At 53.6% G+C, this 17,883-nt stretch overlaps 7 protein-coding genes across 7 annotated transcripts; 3 read left to right on the forward strand and 4 right to left on the reverse strand.

Moving 5' to 3' along the window:
* Positions 1-302: 302 nt before the first annotated feature.
* On the forward strand, positions 303-1,980 carry N7468_002712 (trehalose-6-phosphate synthase; the record flags this gene model as incomplete). Its single annotated transcript, XM_058472009.1, has 4 exons — positions 303-973; positions 1,079-1,452; positions 1,512-1,854; positions 1,905-1,980. 4 exons carry the CDS (start codon positions 303-305, stop codon positions 1,978-1,980), a joined length of 1,464 nt encoding a protein of 487 aa, XP_058335150.1.
* A 629-nt stretch (positions 1,981-2,609) lies between these two features.
* On the forward strand, positions 2,610-3,516 carry N7468_002713 (glutathione S-transferase; the record flags this gene model as incomplete). The annotated part of the gene is made up of 3 exons (XM_058472010.1): positions 2,610-2,650; positions 2,701-3,086; positions 3,161-3,516. The coding sequence occupies 3 exons, from the start codon at positions 2,610-2,612 to the stop codon at positions 3,514-3,516; spliced, it is 783 nt and encodes a 260-aa protein (XP_058335151.1).
* A 212-nt stretch (positions 3,517-3,728) lies between these two features.
* On the reverse strand, positions 3,729-5,433 carry N7468_002714 (pyridoxal phosphate-dependent decarboxylase family protein; the record flags this gene model as incomplete). The annotated part of the gene is made up of 2 exons (XM_058472011.1): positions 3,729-5,297; positions 5,389-5,433. The coding sequence occupies 2 exons, from the start codon at positions 5,431-5,433 to the stop codon at positions 3,729-3,731; spliced, it is 1,614 nt and encodes a 537-aa protein (XP_058335152.1).
* Positions 5,434-6,014: 581 nt separating this feature from the next.
* Positions 6,015-7,876, reverse strand: eng2 (putative GPI anchored endo-1,3(4)-beta-glucanase; the record flags this gene model as incomplete). The annotated part of the gene is made up of 2 exons (XM_058472012.1): positions 6,015-6,402; positions 6,453-7,876. 2 exons carry the CDS (start codon positions 7,874-7,876, stop codon positions 6,015-6,017), a joined length of 1,812 nt encoding a protein of 603 aa, XP_058335153.1.
* Positions 7,877-8,933: 1,057 nt separating this feature from the next.
* On the reverse strand, positions 8,934-11,901 carry N7468_002716 (Chitin synthase C; the record flags this gene model as incomplete). Its single annotated transcript, XM_058472013.1, has 7 exons — positions 8,934-9,071; positions 9,127-9,760; positions 9,824-10,007; positions 10,073-10,907; positions 10,967-11,328; positions 11,388-11,700; positions 11,770-11,901. 7 exons carry the CDS (start codon positions 11,899-11,901, stop codon positions 8,934-8,936), a joined length of 2,598 nt encoding a protein of 865 aa, XP_058335154.1.
* A 1,720-nt stretch (positions 11,902-13,621) lies between these two features.
* N7468_002717 (uncharacterized protein) lies at positions 13,622-14,998 on the forward strand (the record flags this gene model as incomplete). The annotated part of the gene is made up of 3 exons (XM_058472014.1): positions 13,622-13,713; positions 13,785-14,613; positions 14,690-14,998. 3 exons carry the CDS (start codon positions 13,622-13,624, stop codon positions 14,996-14,998), a joined length of 1,230 nt encoding a protein of 409 aa, XP_058335155.1.
* Positions 14,999-15,265: 267 nt separating this feature from the next.
* pxa1 (putative peroxisomal ABC transporter (PXA1)) lies at positions 15,266-17,744 on the reverse strand (the record flags this gene model as incomplete). The annotated part of the gene is made up of 3 exons (XM_058472015.1): positions 15,266-15,752; positions 15,827-16,862; positions 16,925-17,744. 3 exons carry the CDS (start codon positions 17,742-17,744, stop codon positions 15,266-15,268), a joined length of 2,343 nt encoding a protein of 780 aa, XP_058335156.1.
* Positions 17,745-17,883: the final 139 nt, after the last annotated feature.

Consider the following 17,883-nt stretch of genomic DNA (forward strand, 5'->3'; position numbering starts at 1 on the left):
CAATAGCGATGGGATATCGATAAGCGTATAATCCCGCAACTTGTAGTAAAATATCGACTCTCAAGGTCAAATTTCTCTCTTATAATCTCACCGTAATAATTCGCCATCCTACCTCCGGGCAGAAGTACAGAAATTGGCTGTGGCTACTCATACTGACGTAGAAGGAGGCAAATCTCTGGCATAAAAGGCGGAGACTATGGAATCTTCTCAGGACAAAAGAAGAAGAAATAAAGAAAGCATCTTGCTGAGATTTTGGACAGACCAGCTTGGCTGCTCTTGGACGCCGCGTTTTCTGCATCGCAATGGCCACTGACGAAAAACGCAGTTTGATCATCGTCTCTAACCGACTCCCGCTATCAGTCAAACGCGTGGATAACCACTACGAATCATCCGTATCCAGCGGGGGTCTCGTCACCTCTCTTTCTGGCCTCACAAAATCTACTCAGTTCCAGTGGTTTGGCTGGCCGGGGATGGAGGTCAAGGACAACACAGACAGAGAGGAAGTTTCTAAAAGCCTGTCCAAGCATAATGCGGTGCCGATCTTTCTGGACAGCGGCCTCGCCCATGAACATTACAATGGGTTCTCCAGTATGACTCTTTGCATTCCCGGGAGGTGGCATTCTCTCGCTCACAAGACTACAGATCGTATCCTATGGCCGATCCTCCACTACCAATCAGGGGTGACCTTCGACGATGGGCCCTGGCAAGCTTACAAAAGGGTCAATGAGCTATTCGCCGATCAGGTAGCAGATGCGGCTGGAAATGGCACTCTGATCTGGGTGCATGACTATCACCTGATGCTTCTCCCCGAGCTTTTAAGAACGCGGCTTCGAAACCAGGGCAAGGCTTGCGCTATTGGCTTCTCCCTTCACACCCCGTTTCCGGCCGGGGATTTCTGGCGCAATTTACCTGTTCGAAAGCACATCATCGAAGGCCTTCTCGCCAGTGACCTTATTGGCTTCCATACAGAAGAGTACAAGCAAAACTTTATCGAGACATGTGCCACATTGATGCAAGTTTCCCATCATATCTTGTTCCTGGGGAATTGGAGAATGAGAGAATAGCTAATACCTTCAAGGGGTGCACGCACAGAGATTCCCAACCAAATCCAATACAAGGACCGCCTCATCTGCACCGGCAGGTTTATTATCGGAATTGACCCGCAGAAGTTCACCGATACGCTACAAACGTCCGAGGTCCAAGCCCGCATTGCCGCGCTCGAACAACGCTATAAAGGGGTCAAAGTGATCGTGGGCGTGGACAGGCTCGATCACATCAAGGGCCTTACCCAAAAGTTGAAAGGATTTGACACCTTCCTGGATGATCATCCCGAACTCCAGAACAAAGTGGTTCTTATCCAGGTCGCCGTTCCCAGCCGGGAAGATGTGAAAGAGTACCAGGACCTCGAGACTGAACTCAGCACCCTGGCAGGCAAGATCAACGGAAAGCACGGTGAGTTTGCTTCCTTCTACATGGAATGCTTTCTCCGATACGAGCGCTGATTCTGTCAGCCACACCTGAGGGGACACCATTGCTGTACATGCATCGGTCGGTTCCTTTCACCGAGTTGACGGCCCTGTATTCGATCGCCGATGCCTGTCTTCTGACTTCCACTCGAGATGGAATGAACCTCGTCTCATTTGAATATGTCGCCTGCCAGGAAAACCGACACGGAGTTTTGGTCCTGTCCGAATTCGCCGGTGCTGCTTCGTTTATGCGGGAGGGCAGCATCCCATTCCACCCGGCGAACAAGAGCGAGATGTCAGAGGCTCTCTTCGAAGCACTCAATCTAAGTGATGCAGAGCGCACGAAGAAGTACATGTATCTCCGAGACTTTATCCACGAGCATACGAGGTGAGTGTCGCGTCCTGCACGTACATAGTGTGCCGCTAATATCCGTTTAGTGCTCGTTGGGGCCAGACCTTCATCGAGAAGCTGAGCGCTAGGACATGGGATAGGGCTGGGGCCAGCTGCCCATAACTTCAAAATTGAAACAACCATCCTCCTGGCCATTTTAGACTAGCATCCTAAGACTGTAGATGAATGGCACTAGAATGACCCTTTCCCCCGCCTTCTCCCCCTCGGCTTCCTCCAACTCTCGGTCATCAAGGTCTAGCCTTTGCTTATTATAAAGCCAGCATTCGGCCATTCGGGCCATATGTAACGAAGATCTCAAGCTGTCGACTCTTCAAGGCAGCCTGATGGGCCAATGGGAGCTGAACCGAGGCGCATGGCAAACTTTGTTGTGAACCCCTTGTTCGCAGTCAACTCTTCCCAGTCTCGAACGAGTAAATCGAAGAAAGGCACATTGTGAACGCCGTATTGAAATTAAGCCAATTCCCAGCGCCTAGAATCCTGGAGTCTGGCACCATTGTGCAACGCGAGCGTGGAAGATAAGCTCCACGACCGAATTTCCCCTAAATCGACCCCATGGCGACGCCCATTCCCAACAAAGTATCGAGTGCGGGCTTCACATGGAGTGGATCCGGGCGATCATCGGTCGTTTATCCTAGATCGGATAAGCCGAGGGCCCATTACATCACGCAACATTATAACCTTGAGATTCTGCAAGGCCGCTGCTTCTTTATTTTTATTTTTCCGGAGCAAAGATGACGGACAATAACCAAGGCTGCAAAATTACCCTTTACTGGTGAGTATGCGAGCATCGTGGGTCGCTGGACTGGCACTAACATACCGCAGGCTCGAGCAATCTCGAAGCCACCGCATTCTCTGGCTCCTGGAGGAGCTCCAGCTGCAGTATGAGCTGAAGACCTTCAAGCGTCGCGCAGACAAGCTTGCGCCCAAGGAGCTGAAGGAGGTGCACCCGCTCGGAAAGTCACCTATTGTCACGATCGAGGCGCCGGGCGCCTCGGAGCCTCTGGTGCTGGCCGAGTCGGGGGCGATTGTGGAGTACCTGGTCGATCACTTTGGCAAGACTAAGCCTACTCTGGTTCCAGAGCGCTACGTCGCAGGTCGCGAGGGCCAAGTTGGGGGTGAGACCGAGGAGTGGATGCGATACCGCTATTTCATGCACTACGTAGAAGGCTCGCTCATGCCGTTCCTGGTGATGACCCTGGTCAATGATAGTAAGTCCTTGTCAATCCGGTGGTTAGTTGGTCGGATGCGTATGCTAATTTGTTTTTCTTCCTTCTTTTCAAAGCTATCCGAAATTCTCCACCCTTCTTCGTGCGCCCCATCACCAGCATTGTGGCCTCGCAGGTCGAGTCGAACTTCCTCACTCGCAACGTCGAGGGGAATCTGGAGTTCCTTGAGGAGCGGTTGAAGACGGCGCCGGATGGTGGCCCCTTCATCTGCGGCAAGAACTTGACGGCTGCTGATATTTTGCTGAGTTTCCCGGTGATCGCAGCGGGCGGACGTGTCTTGAAGGACAAGAAGCAGCGCGATAAGTACCCTCTTTTGGCTGCCTACGCTCAGCGTTTGGAGGGAGAGGACGGCTACAAGGCGGCTGTGAAGAAGATTGAGCAGATCGAGGGCAAGTTCTCTGCCTCCATGTAATGATTTTACGTGTACACATGTTGCTTTGTTTTTGTTTTCCCGTATTGAGCTTACTAGTACTATATCTTTGAATATACAGAGCTCGAAATACTGGCTCTCGTCATCGAATGATCTTTTTTTTTGCGGAAGATCTAGCTCGTTATTCATATCTAGTGGGTGTCCACGTGTCGTGGGAGACAACAGAGTCCGTGTTCATCGTCCTGCAGGTTGTCTCAGGAGCGCGCTGCGGCGCTCAACGACTGGAAAATCCCCGGCCCAACCTCCTCTATAGCATGTACAAGGGCCTCAACCGTCTCTCTAGCTGTGGACACATTTACGACACATCTAAAGAACTTCCCATCGCCAAGGGCATCGACATCCCCACTGGGCGGTGCAAAGTCCACCATAAACCCCCTCGGAACAATTGCGTGCGTTATTTGTTCCGTGACTGTACTATTCTTCTTCGCCCTCTCTTTCTCGTCCGCAATGGTACCCCGCGGGCACAGCAGCTTCTTACCCGGCGCATAATAGAAGCATACTTGCAGACACGGTGGCGCATTCTCGCTCACAAGAACAAAGTCCGGGTGCTGAGCCACCGTAGTCGCCAGGTAGGTCGCGATTTCATGCGCAGTGTCGATCTGCTGCTCGTACCCTTCAGTCCCGTAGTACGTCCAGCCCAGGAACAGCTTCAACGCATCTGCGCGACGACCACATTGGAGCGTGAGATCAGCCAGATCCCACACTTCCGGCTCGCGGTCCGACTCCGCCGCATGGCCATTAGTCTCCGTCTCATCATTGTTATGGAACAGGTACCCTGCTGGAAGCGTATTCGCGCGATGGAACTGGCGGATATCGGCTGCCAGGAGGAACGAGCAAGTCACCGGGACGCCGAGCATCTTGTGCGGGTTCACGGTGATGCTATTGGCCTTCTCCGAGCCGGACAGCTTCACGCGTTGCTTCTTGGAGAAAGCGAACGAGCCACCCCACGACCCGTCGATGTGGAACCACAGATTATGTTTCTGGCAGACGGCCGCGATCTCCTGGAACGGGTCGAACGAGCCCATGACGGTGGTGCCGGCCGTCGCATTGACGTAGAACGGGGTCCGCCCTTCGCTTTTGGCTTTCAGCACGAGGTGCTCCAGCTCGGACGTAATCATCCGGCCCTGCTTGTCGACAGGGACCTGCCAGACGGCTTTGCTGCCGAAGCCCAGCATCTGCGCGGCCTTCTCGACGCTGTAGTGGCCGTGCACGCTGGTGAAGAGCACAAAGGCATAGCCCTGGTTCCCTTCTTCCTTCGTCGTCGGGTACAGGTTGTTGCGCGCGACCACGATCGACGTGGTGTTCGACGCCGAGCCGCCCTGCACGGTGATCCCACCTGCCCGGGGCCCAGTCAGTCCGAACAGACCCGCTAGTTGCTGGCCCGTATATTTCTCGATCACCGTCAAGGCGGGCGACACTTGGTATACGTGCACATTGGTGTTCAGGGTGGCGAGGAGAAGCTCGGCTGCTATCCCCGGCGCATTGGTCGATGCGTAGAGCTTGTCCAGGAAGCCTTGGTGCCATGTGTTGACCGAGTAACGCAGGATCTTTTGGACAATGTCGATCAGTCCGTCTTGCCGTGTTCCTTGCTGGGGTATTTGCAGGTTGAGGATCTGCTGGAGCTCTTCGGGCTTTTTGTATTCGACTAGCGTTGATCGTGGGGAATGTCCGTTCGTTTTGGTCTTATTGGCCTCCGTCTGGGGTGTCGATTGGTCGGCCGATCGTATAAAAGGAATCACGAGGTCTTCTACAGCTTTTAATACCTGCGCAGGAGTCAGATTCCTTCGTGTTTGCTTGTAACCCCGTATAGACAGAATCACCAAAATATATCTTGAACATAGCCCCAGGACTTACATTTTGCACCTCTTCGGCGCGAGTGGTGGGGATGGTGTCTGACATCTCTAAGCACAAGACAGTCTATCAAAAACAAGCAAGCATGTGTACAGTGCAAGAACGGAAGACAAGATGGAACAAAGAAAAAAAAATTGATACGCCGATAGCGGGGAATTGCGACAGTCGCGCGGAAGCTGACATCATTTGGGCTTAAACTAAAAAGAATCAAGCGGTTCGGTCAGCATGATTGGTCTCTTTATGTTCGATAAGGATGCATCAATGATATAAGGCACTGGAGATGTAAAGTATAAGCATAATTAGAGTTTCGAGTTGCAGGCGCCTCGTGAGTTCGGATGCAACTGGGACGACCTGGCAAGGGCCCGTGCGAGACTCGATTTATGCATGCACTACATATCCTCCTACGTCTGACAATTATCTGGACCTCATTCGGATCTTATGAAAACCTCACTATATTGTATTGCGGAATCCTCCCAGGCCAGAGATATCTATGGAAGTTGACGCAAAAGAACCGAAAATCTATTTTACAGGGACCATGGCCATGGTCACGGGCAGGTCTTGAACCGTGGTAATCAAAGGCGCCAGATGACAAAACACAAGAACAAGGACTTTATAACTAGCAACTTGGTTTAGATCACCAGGGCAAGACCCATGGCAGCGATAAACAAACTGGCACCGGCGTGTACCCGATCAGCAGCTCCGGTGAACACAGGCCCCATTTCTGAAGTGGCGCTGCCTTGGAAAGAGTGATAGTCACTACCAGATGGAGCGGCAGCAACATTGTTGGTAGGTGCTGGGATCAAGGGTCGCGAGGTCTGGGGACCATTGGAGGACGCAGGCATGGCGGCGACATGGGAAGCAGAGGAGACTACAGGGGCGGTTTCAACGGGGACAGGCTTGCTTGGAAGCGCAGTAACAGCCACTTCAGAGGTCATTGGCAATGGCGAAGCCGGAGCATTGATGGCCGCTGCGGATGTGGGAATAGGCTGAGCCTGGGATGAGGGCTTCCCATTGGAGCTTCCGGCATCAACCTCAGTTTCCCATGACGTCGGAGGCTCGTAATGAACCGACAAGGGACGTGAGAGCCGGACGATGCCACGACAGTCTCGACAGCGATGGATGGGGAACTGTGAGATGCAGGCAGAGCACTGAAGGGTTCCACCGGAGCACCAGAGGGCTGGGCGGCAACGACGGAGATTGGAGTAGGTTCACTGTGTGATTCCATGCAAATTGTGGTCAGGGAAGTCACCACTTCGGTCACGTAGCGCTGAGTCCTTGTGATATGGTTGTAAGAAGTGGTGTCAACAGTGATAGTCTTGCCACTCTTGCTGGTGGTCGGTTCAGCAGCAACAGTTCCGGGAGCAATGGTCTCCTGGGCTGGCACGGTATTCTTTGCTGGGGCAGGCTCAGAGGTAGTATGAGGAGCCTTCGCAGGAGCCTCGGACACCGATGTCGCAGCGGGGATCTGAGTCGCAGCGTGGGAAGAGCTGTGGACGGGATTGGGGTTGATTCCCTTGGCGCCCAGCTCGTAGACCTTGACGGAGTTGATTTCCCAGTAGCTCTGCTCGAACGCGGATGGGTTGTTGGCGACGTAGTTGGTGCAGCTCTGGAACGAATCTCCACCCGTCAAAGGACATCCAGATTCACCGAACACACCACCAGCCCAATCGCCACAGAATGTCACGTCGAAGATGAAGGACTGCGCCTTGAAGCTGTTCGCCACGTCACATCCTTCCTGCACGAGGGCCATGGGCAGGCCGAACTCGCTGGGGTCCGGCTCTCCACTGGTGATGGAAGCTGGGATTGAATGGCGCGGGAAAAACCAGATCTTGAGGTACTGCGAAGTCCATTCCATCGCATAGACACCACCGCCTTGCTTATTGAAAGGAGTACCATAACTGCCCTGATCTCCCTCAATGACGCATCCAACTGGACCCAGATCTTCACCACACCCGGTGGCATTGATCGCTCCAGTCATTCCTTCGGCGGAACCCAAGGCACACGTTCCGGAAGTGTGCATCACGATCTCATTGTGCTCCTGCAGGTTAACACCCTCGATGATGTCGATCTCTCCATCGCTCGGCCAGTTCTTGCCGACTGACCAGAAAGCAGGCCAAGTTCCGCACGCGCTGCCCGGCATATGCGCAACATCCGCCACGACAAGCGATTTGTCGTAGTACTTCTTCGTGCCGATGCGCACCGAATCGCGCCCTTTGCCTTTGGGATCGAGAGTGGTCTTGTGGTCCACACCGAGGTAAACACTTCCTGAGTCGGTCACCTTGACGAGTCCTGCACTCTCTGCGTCTTGTTGGTCAAGATAGTTGACGTATCCATTGGTTGGGTCCGCCCCGACATGGAAGTTGAAGTAACTCAAAAAGTTTTCGCCTTGCCAGGTTTCAACCAGACCATATTTACTGGCTGCAGCTGCAGGAGCGGCCAGGGATAGTAGAAATAGCGATCCAGCGCTAAGAGAAAAGGACGAGGCCATCATGCTAAGTGGTTTGGATAACTCGGACCACGGGTGATCAATACGAGATGGTATCCAGAGAACAACACACCACTGGAAATAAAGAGATAAGTCAAGGGAGGGGAAACTAGAGCCGTCAAAGGCTAAAAAAGAATGGAATTTAGTAGACAGAAGGGCCCAAAAACAATGGGAAAAAGAACGGAAAGACAATCGCAGATCGTCAACAAAAAGTGAGGAATGTGAAGTAAATCGGGGAAGCCGCGTGTCGGCGCAGTGAATGGTATTTAGGCACTTGGCTGCAATTCCTCCACTTCCATCCCTTCTGGCCTTTTTTTCCGCTCGAGCCATGAAGCGCCTGTGCCTGGGAGGGGAACAACCCCTGAACGGTGGCACCATTGGCCCAATCGAGCTTGTATAGGTCCAGGTGCCCAGAACCCCCCTCCACCTTAGGGCGCTGGCGGCATAGTTGTGCCGTTCTAGCCCATCACATCGGTCCAGTCACGTCTCCACTGATCCCTCATTCCTCACATGAGTGGAGCCGCGCAGTATCCATACGCCGTTGGTGCGGCGCCTAAGTGGCGCTGGGCTTCAACGTGAAACGTGATGCGCTCGGGTGTGATTGGTGAAACGAGGAAATGAACCCTCGGGGGGCGCGGCACATCTTTGCAAATTCTGTCCATGAGAACATGAACTAGACTGGATGCTTGCTGTATCCCTGGGCAATCGGCCATACCACATTCCAGCGCTGCGGTGACGCGACCGGTCGATCCGGGTCGAGTCGCCGCCTTACTCGAGCTAACTTAATTAGCCTCGACCAATCGAAGGACGAAATCCAGCTTTTCCCTTTGACACTGTATGGCTTACAGGGGCAATGAAGACTCGAGCTACGGAGATGGCCCGGAAAAAAAAAAGGGATCGCCGATTGGCGCTCGCTGATCTCGAGCTGGAATCGTCTCACAAAATCATAACTTGTTCATATGCAGAGGGCCAGGGTATAGTTACTAAATGTCCGAAGTGCTAAACAAAATCCAGGTTGGCCCGTGATTAGGCCCCACCGCATCTGGGAAAAATAAGACCGAACTCAACGCTTGGAGACCATGCGGAACACTATCGTGTACATCAAGAACCAGACCGACCCCAAGAATCGAAACAGGGCTATACCGATGGCCAGCCACATCATTACTAAGATATAATTCCAGACTCGGATGTTGGGGCCACTCTGTTCGAGATGAGTTAGTTTGTAAACGTCAGGAGGGAAGATGAAGAAGACCCACATCCAAGCAGAATTGCTTGATTCCAGTGCTCGTCATACACAGAACCAGAATCAAATTGCTGAAGACCCACAACAGCACAAGATTCGTCCGGAACGTCTTGTACGAGTCGTCCGCGCTGTAGTCGTTGCCCTCTTCCGGTGGCACAAAAGGAGCCAGCGCCCGCTTGACAGTCATCTCGAAGTGGCTATCAATGTCAATCTGCGGTCGATCTTCTTCTTCGATGAACCTCGACTTGGCGTCTTTCTTGGTCTGGGCTTCGGGCAACGCTTTGCTCTTGTCCACGACCTTTGTGCCGAGGGAGACGTCGTGCCAGTTGCAGAACGCGTAGACCGTCAAGATGTTGGATCGCCAAGTCAGGCCAGCAAAGTACATCCATGATGAAGTGATGATGTGCCAGGGGTCCAAGTAAAGTAAGCTCGCGACGACATGCGTTCCGCAGGTGGCAATGAGGGTGTACAGGAACATGTCTGTGCCGATTCTGTCGTTGGATGTGTGGTCTAGGGCGTACTCGTCCAGGAGCAATCTCAGGCTATCACTCGTGGTCGACTTGGCCACCAGATACAAGACAAGGACCATAATGTACAGCTGAATAATGGTGAATACCAGGAATGAAAGCACATATGCCAGGCGGGACCTGTGGAAATAGGGTCAGCAAGATTTCAGAAACCCCCAAGGGGACGTTTGAGCGTGTTCTCACCCTTTCGGTCGCTGCCCGAGGGCTAGGATGTACTGAATCATCAGCACAAACACATATCCGTATTTGAGGAAATTATTCACGATCGACGATGCGTGGTTCCCAAACGGCCAGCCGCCGACCAGGCCCGGCTTATCGACCGCCCCGACTAGATCCATCACCACCGTGATGACGAGCCAGAATGTCGCTATAACAAGTTAGCAAGATTGTTGAATGTGGATTCTGCCCAGCTGGGGAGCGCGCTGTTCTTACCGAGAGAAAACCAGTGCAAAACAAACTGCGCGCAGTTGTAGATCATTTGCACATGGAGAAGAGCCAAGCGAACAAAATTATGCCTGCTCTTGTACACGCGGTTGAAATGGATGAGCGTGTACAGATTCGCTGCAAACGACCCGTTCAGCCATTGCCGCTGGCTGGTAATGAAATCGACGATGTCCTTGGGGACTTCAGCCTCGGCCCTCGCCGCCTTGACGAAGCTCATATGCCACTTGGATCCTGCTTTGGCCATCATTTCAAACGACAGAATGCGATCGCCGGCAAAGAACATGTTCTTTTTGAAAATGTTCATTCCCTCCACCCCCTTTTTGCCTAACTTCTTGGCCAGCGTCAAATCTCCGTTAAAGTACTGCTCCAGCGGCCGACCCATAATCGCTCGATACCGGTAGGCCGAGAATTGACCCAATGAGACATGTCCGAAAACACTTTCCAGCGGCTTATCCAGGAGATTTCGCTTTTTGTACTCGAAGTTTTGTGCGGCCACGAATGGGTTGAGGAAGTTCTTTTTATTTTGAATGGCGTGGATTTCACCACAGGACCCACCCAGATTTTCATCGTTGAAGAAGGCCTGCCATAGTGAGAGGAAGGATTGTCGGCCGGGTTTCGTGCCCGCATCGAGTAGGATGACGATCTCCGGGGTTAACATGCGACAAAGCCCGTTGAAAATCCAGCGATGCGAGTTGATCTTGCTGCTACTCTGCTGCTTCAAGCAGAGGATCATCTGAACGGGCGGCAGATTACTCGCCTCATCTTCGTTGGGTCGGATTAATCGCTGATCGGGGGTCACGGAGAGCTGGGTGGTGTATTCGAACTGGGTTGGTTAGTTTCGACCGTGGAACACACGCAGCCGCTCTCTGGGTGTATACATACGATATGTGCAACCGTGTCTCTCCCATCGACCGACCGTTTCATCAATCCATCTTGATAAAGACCGATGGTCGCCAAGACGTCCAGGGTATTTTTATCACATGGATCAATTCCATCGAAAACTAATGTGACCACGATTTTTTGCCACGCCGGGCCACCTTTCGTCCAGAACTCGGATTTCTTGAGACTCACGATATCTCGGATGTTCTGCATCACCCCATGGAGAGTTCGAGTTGTGAGGACTTTGTTCTCGCTGCGACAGGTAATGGCGATCAGTAATTCGGTATGACGGTTGTACATCGAAGGGCGAAGGTTGTAGCCATTCCGCATAACAAACTCATCGGGGTCGCATGTCACGGCCGTGTCTACTGCAATTAGATTCCTGTCTGGAAGTTGTGTTGTGCTTGGGGAAGGGTTCACCCACATCGTAGATTGGAGAATTCTTCTTCGAACTCGTTCGACTCTCGATACTTCGGTTGGATGGCATTCTGGATTGCACTAGGAACGGGATAGTTGGCGCTCAGGATGGAGCCCTGCACAAGCTTGATCTTGCGGGTAGGATAGCGGCGGAGGCCCGTGATAAGCGACCGGCGCTGCAGCGATAAGGACTCGCGCGACGAGGCGTGCGACTTTGGTGCATAGTGGATCTCGGATTCGTAGGGGGTTACGATTTCTTTCGCTTCTTTGACTTCGTTGACTTCTTTGGTCTCTTTCGTCTCCCGATAATCCGAATGGTGCTAGAAGAACCAATCGCGTTAGCGCGTTTCCTGCCCCCCGCATTTGCGGCAGTGTTGTCGCCGACTTACGTCGGATGAGAGATGACTGGTGTGAGGACTGCTCTCCCTGGTCCTCTGAGACGAAGATAGGCTGGCTCGCTGGGGTAGAGGGATTGGGCGAGCCCCCGGCGTGGAAGCACTGATTTGCCGCTTGTCCGCCATGACGGGACAAAGGAGGTTCAGAAAGCGACTGGGGGCGGGTCCTCCATTTAGCGGAAGTAAAACGAGCGAAAAAAAAAGGCCGAAAGGGATGGAAGATAGCGATAGAGAAGGCACTAGACACCGTCGGGGAAAGATTAAGACCAAACCTGGTCGGGGGCCACTCCAGCTTATAGCAAGCCACCGATCAGCATTAGACTACGGAGTACGGGCTTACGCAGGGCCAACTGGGGTTACTAGCGCGGCCGAAAGAGAAATGATCGGAGGCAACACGATCCCCGGACCAGGCCCAGGAGAAAAACATTCTTGGACATCGCGTGGTGCAGGTCGAAAGTGGAGGGTGTTCGATTGCAGCCTCCCCCCCTTTGATTGGAGGTGTCTCATACTGCAGAGAGAGAATCCGTGGAATGGCAGACGTTGCGCGATGCAGACGTGCAGACACGCCTGCAACGCGCAAGGGCTCTACATCAGCGCGCGATCCCACACGCAGGACATGAGATTGTAACAGACATCGACCCTGAGCATCCTTTCCCAAACATTCCACGATGGAAGGGTTTGCGAGCTAAGCCAAAGAACCTGGGCAAGGCGCTGACAGAGAATGTACCTTGCTCTTCCAGGGTTCCTGTTCGGGCAAAATCCAATTGCAGTGGAGACGTGCATGTTATTGGCTGGAACGGCCCGGCTCTGGCGTCCTCGGTCTGATACGTCGACTCGAAGGACCATTGCAGGGTGGCCAGGTCTTAAATGTCCGGCCTGCTTAAAATAGCCAGGGGCGTTATCGGCATAAATGGGATAAAGTTGTGTCGTAATCTCAGGTCTGCTTCTGGCTCGAGTTCAATATATCCAAACGCCAGCCAGTAGTCGTACAACTAGTCTGACCAGAGTTGGATATGGTTTTCCCAGCACTCTCAACTTGGTCACGGTCCATATCCGCTTGATCGTGCCTAGTATCCGGCGCGATCGGGCTAACTTCCAAGATCGAAGGGGTGTTCGGGTATTTGCTCCGTACAACCTGGAAATGCCTCGGAAAATAACTACGGCTTCGCCAGCAACAGCGGGTCCCTGCCCAATGCCCGGTGCCAGCGGACCTGCGAATAGTTGGTACCAGCAAAAGAACCGGCGAAGCACATAACGAGTTTGGGTCTACCAAGCCCCTTCCAAGGTTAGTAAACTGCTCCTGCCATTAGGAAGGGGCTTGAACTCGGCAGGCCGTTGAATATGACTCGTACTGATAAACGGCAGCCGGCAGTGCAGATTGGAGGCACTAGTGGGAGCCGTTATCATGCCATTGCTTGGTCATGCGAGAGAGAACTTGAAACTGGGAACTTCTTCATTTACAGTCGAATCGCTGCGCTCTTTTTGGCCGCACTACCGGCCTTGCACTCAAAAGATACAGATTCATGGCAAATCACAAGTTTGACGCCTTGATGGCATGTAGAAATCCCATCTAGGGGCCTTTTACCCCCCCTGGAAAGTCCGAGGTTTTGGGCTGTCGCATTGGATCACGCCCCCGCGAGACCCACCCGTCCTTTTGCTCGAAAACTCTTTCCAACCCCTGATCCGGCTAAATCGAGTAGTATGCTTGGATGTTCTTAGGGGGGAGACACGGATATTCTATCAACCCTATTGTCTGCAGCTGGGGTAGGAGCTTCAAATTCCATAGACCCTTGGACTGGGTCCCTGTAAAAAAAATACACCACCCTTGTTACAGAGACCGGAGGCCATGGATCCCTCCACCTATACAGATCCCCAGCTGACGCTGCAGGACAAATTGGTGATCAAGTCGCTGGTGGATGACCTCGATTCAGATGGTCAGTAATCTTGCCCAGCTGGGCATGGCTTGGCACAAGTCACTAACGGTCAAAGGCAAAACCCCCCCGGCTGAGCGACGAGGAGTTATCGCAGAAGCTTTTTGATATGAACAATGGCTCGCATGCGGACTTTGATCCAACGATTTTCCAGTTCTGGGATACCGCCGAGCTGCGGGAGAAGCTCCCAGCTCCCATCCAGCGGTATGTGCTGCAGCCCTATCTCAACTGGGCCCGCGGGGTGGTGCGCTTCCCGACGGATGTGGTCATGTTGACCCATTTGATCCTGTATTTCACCACCATCGTCCCCAGCGCCATCTACCTTTTCTACCATTTCAGTTGGGTGCACGGTGTCCTGCACTGGGTGATGCAGCTATGGTACTGCGGCGCCTTCACCCTCATGAAGCACCAGCACATCCATATGAATGGAGTGCTAGCGCCTCAGTATTGGCTCTTCGATACTCTGTTCCCGTACCTGCTGGACCCCTTGCACGGTCACACCTGGAATTCCTACTACTACCATCATATCAAGCACCACCACGTCGAAGGCAACGGGGCTGAAGACCTGAGCACGACCATGTTCTACGACAGAGATAGCGGCGTCGACTTCGCTTGCTACGTCGGCCGCTTCATCTTCTTCATCTGGCTCGAGCTGCCGCTCTACTTCTGGAGAAAGGGCCAGGTCGCCAATGCGTGCAAAGCGGCATTCTGGGAACTCGGCGACTACCTCGCCATCTACCTCCTCTATAACTACGTCAACCCCCGCGCCACCCTCTTCACCCTCATCCTGCCGCTCACCGTCATGCGCTGTGGCTTGATGGTTGGAAACTGGGGCCAGCACGCGTTCGTCGACCCGAGTGACCCCAATTCTGATTGGCTCTCCAGCATCACTCTGGTTGATGTCCCTGTAAGTAGAACCATGGATTTCTTTTCCTTTTCCCCTCCAAAAACCCTCGGCGCAGCAATACTGACTTGGAGCTCAGAGCAACCGCTTCTCTTTCAACGATGGCTACCACACGTCCCATCACTTGAACCCGCGCCGCCACTGGCGAGACCACCCTGCGGCGTTTGTGAAACAGAAGACTCGCTATGCCGAGGAGCGTGCTCTGGTCTTCCGCAACGTCGATTACATCTTCATCACCGTCAACCTACTGCGCAAGAACTATCTTCATCTGGCAAAGTGTCTGATTCCTATCGGAGATCAGGTCAATATGACTCTGGACGAGCGCGCAGAGATGCTACGGACCCGCACCCGTCGGTTCAAGCGTCCAGAGGCGAAGAAGCAGGCCTGAGGAGGCATTGCTGTTGGGGCCTTGCCGGGGTGATACGGCTTTGCTCGGCCTTGGGAAATAAATACAATACGAGTGTTGCTACAAACTGAATAGCTCAGGCGCCACAGGCGCGGAACATAGATCAATCGAAAATATTGGGAAAAAAAAATAAAAGAAAAATCGGGCAGGGTATATGGTATGCTCTAGCGTAATGGACAGGATGTTCACATATAGATGAGATGGCAACGACCTGCATAAGGAAATATAATCACAATATCTCCACGGCACTTAGTTGGCGGTACCTTCTTCGGGCACGGTCGCCGGAGTCTCTTCAGCAGCAGGAGTCATCTCCTCCACATAAGGGGGAGGAGCGATTTCCCCTTCACTTGTCCAGACCTTGCGCAGCTCGTTCTCAATATCCTCACGGCGTTTTTTCCACTCGTCAACGTGATCGAGGCGCTTGCGCAGCTCCTGCAGCTCCTTCTCCACGCCAAGCTTCTCTTTCTCGGTGCCAATCCGCTCAAATTCCCACTGCTCGCCTTGTTCTCCGAGGCCGAGCGTCAGATTGAAAGTATGGTACTTCTTCAAAGATGCGCGGGTGGAGATGGTGATCAGGGTGATGCCGCGCTCCTTGGCCCGCTCGTACAGGAGACCTTCAACATCCGACGAGACGGCCGAGGTCGCCTCATCGAGGAAGGCGTATCGGGGCTCGTGGTAGTATAGCCGAGCAAACGCCATTCGCTGTTTCTCGCCACCGCTCAACACATCCTTCCATCTTTACGAGCGTCCCATCCACCCTCCCGTTGGGGCAGGTAGCCAAGGTGCGCGGCATCAAGGATCCGCTGCAACGTGGCGTCGGACTCGCCAGCCTCGCGCATGTCGATCTCAGTGTGCGGATAGGTGACCTGGTCGCGGAGTGTGCCGACGCTGAGATACGGTCGCTGGGGGAGGAACATGATACCGTCCAGCCCGAAGGATCGAGGCTTGCTGACCAGCCCGCGGTAGACTGGCCACAGCCCGGCCACAATGCGGGGGATGGCGGACTTGCCTACGCCATTCGGTCCGGAGATCAGCAAATGATCGCCGGAGTGAACAATGAAAGAGAGTGAGTCGATTAACTCGTCGCCGCCCATGGGGTGAAGAGCTGGCGCTACAATGGGGACTTGTTCCAACCGCACACCGTCAAAGCCGTTGTGGATGGTGCCCTGAGCATCGGCAAGAGAGTAGAGCTCTGGGCGCGAGCCCGGCGGGGGGTAGTACGCACTGGCGTGCACACGGTGCAGAGTCGAGATCAAGGTGTATACTCGGGAGGTGTAGCCTGCAAGCTCAGAGATGTCCTTGATGCTGTACATCATACGGCCACCGGCGTCAGCGAGCGATAGCATGAGGCGTTTGTTGGTGATGAAGTCCTTCATTCTGCCACGTTCACGGCCCGTTCCCTCTGGTACATCGACCAGCTCTGACGCACCGCCCGTCCCACCCCAAGCGGGGAGGAAGACGGGCAGAGATGTAACCAAATAGCCAAAGGCAGACCACGCATACTTCAGAATGATGTCCTCAAGCATGTTATAACGGATCTTCAGACTGTAGATGCCTTCCATCCACCGCTGCAAGTCCTTGAAGCTTCGGACCAAGAACACTCGCTCAATGTCGGCACCGCCGTAGAAAGAAATCTCCTCAGCGTTGGCTAGAAGCCTTGAGTGCAACCCGCGGAAGTCGCCTTCTTTCTTGCCCTCAACAGCCTTTAGCTTTCCGAAAGGCGGCGACAGCTTACGCAGAACCACCGCTGTACTGAAGTATCCCGCAAGGATTCCGCTCAGTGCTAATGGACCAAGAGAGCGGTACAGCTGGTAGTTGAACACAAAGAGGTCCACCATGGGTTTCCCTATGGAAGAGTAAAGAGCCGCAGCGGCAGAGCAGAAGAGCGTCAAATCCTGAGTGATGAACTGATCCGGGCCTTGACCAATCCCCCGTCCAAGTTCATCAATTTGTAGTAATTATCATTGCCCGTCAGGTAAAGGTCATGGATGTATCGGGTCAAACGAGTTCGGAAAGCGATCGAAACCTTGGACTGAAGGAATTTAATCATCGCATTCGTATACGATGCAAGTGTGCCAATCCCACACCACTTGACGATTCCCCACAGAAACGCTTTGCCCTTGCCAGCGACTAGATCTCGCACGATTTCACCATCTAGTCGCGCAATCAAAAGCGACAGATAGGTTCGGAGCAGAAGAAACACGCCGTGGCTCATGAGCAGTCCAGTCTCTTTGCTTCCCCACCGAGGCACCATGATGCTACCCAAACTGAGGAACTGATGCAAGAACGCTAAATTCAACCCCGGTTTCGTCGTCGGAGGGGGGATTTGGCTTGCCGAGCCTTCTTCGATGCTTCGGGCCGACGCCGGGGGGTTTAGAAAGAGTCGCCGGTGGGCATCGAAGGTGGTCGGCTTCGTGGGGTAGATCAGGACCTTCGAAGTGCGCGAGCCCTTGTACGAGACATAGATGGTACGAGAGCCATCCTTGCCCCGGATACCCGAGTTCCGGCGAAGGAGACGGCGGCCTTGCGCGCGTTCCTGTGCGCGCTGCCGTAACCACGTATAACCTCCATAGCCGGAAGCGACGATAGAGAAAAGGAGAGCGACAGTGGCAATGAGACGAGTGGTCCGAGTGCTGCGACGAAAACGGGAACGAAGGAGATCGGTATAGTGTCGGTAAAGCGTCAAGAGGGGGTCCTCCGGGCGCCGGAGAGTCGACTGGGCGGCCATTTTTCCAAGGCGGACTCGGCCTCGGATACAAGTTGCCCAGTTTGACAGATATTCAACGAGGGAGTGAGGCCATGGGCCGAAGGCTTGATACCCAGATCATGCAGAGGGAGATATGGTAGAAACGAAGAATGGGTATGAG

Source organism: Penicillium chermesinum (assembly GCF_028974085.1).
Source record: "Penicillium chermesinum strain IBT 19713 chromosome Unknown utg000002l:1.0-5270490.0:1.0-5274688.0, whole genome shotgun sequence".
Taxonomy (NCBI): Eukaryota; Fungi; Ascomycota; class Eurotiomycetes; order Eurotiales; family Aspergillaceae; genus Penicillium; species Penicillium chermesinum.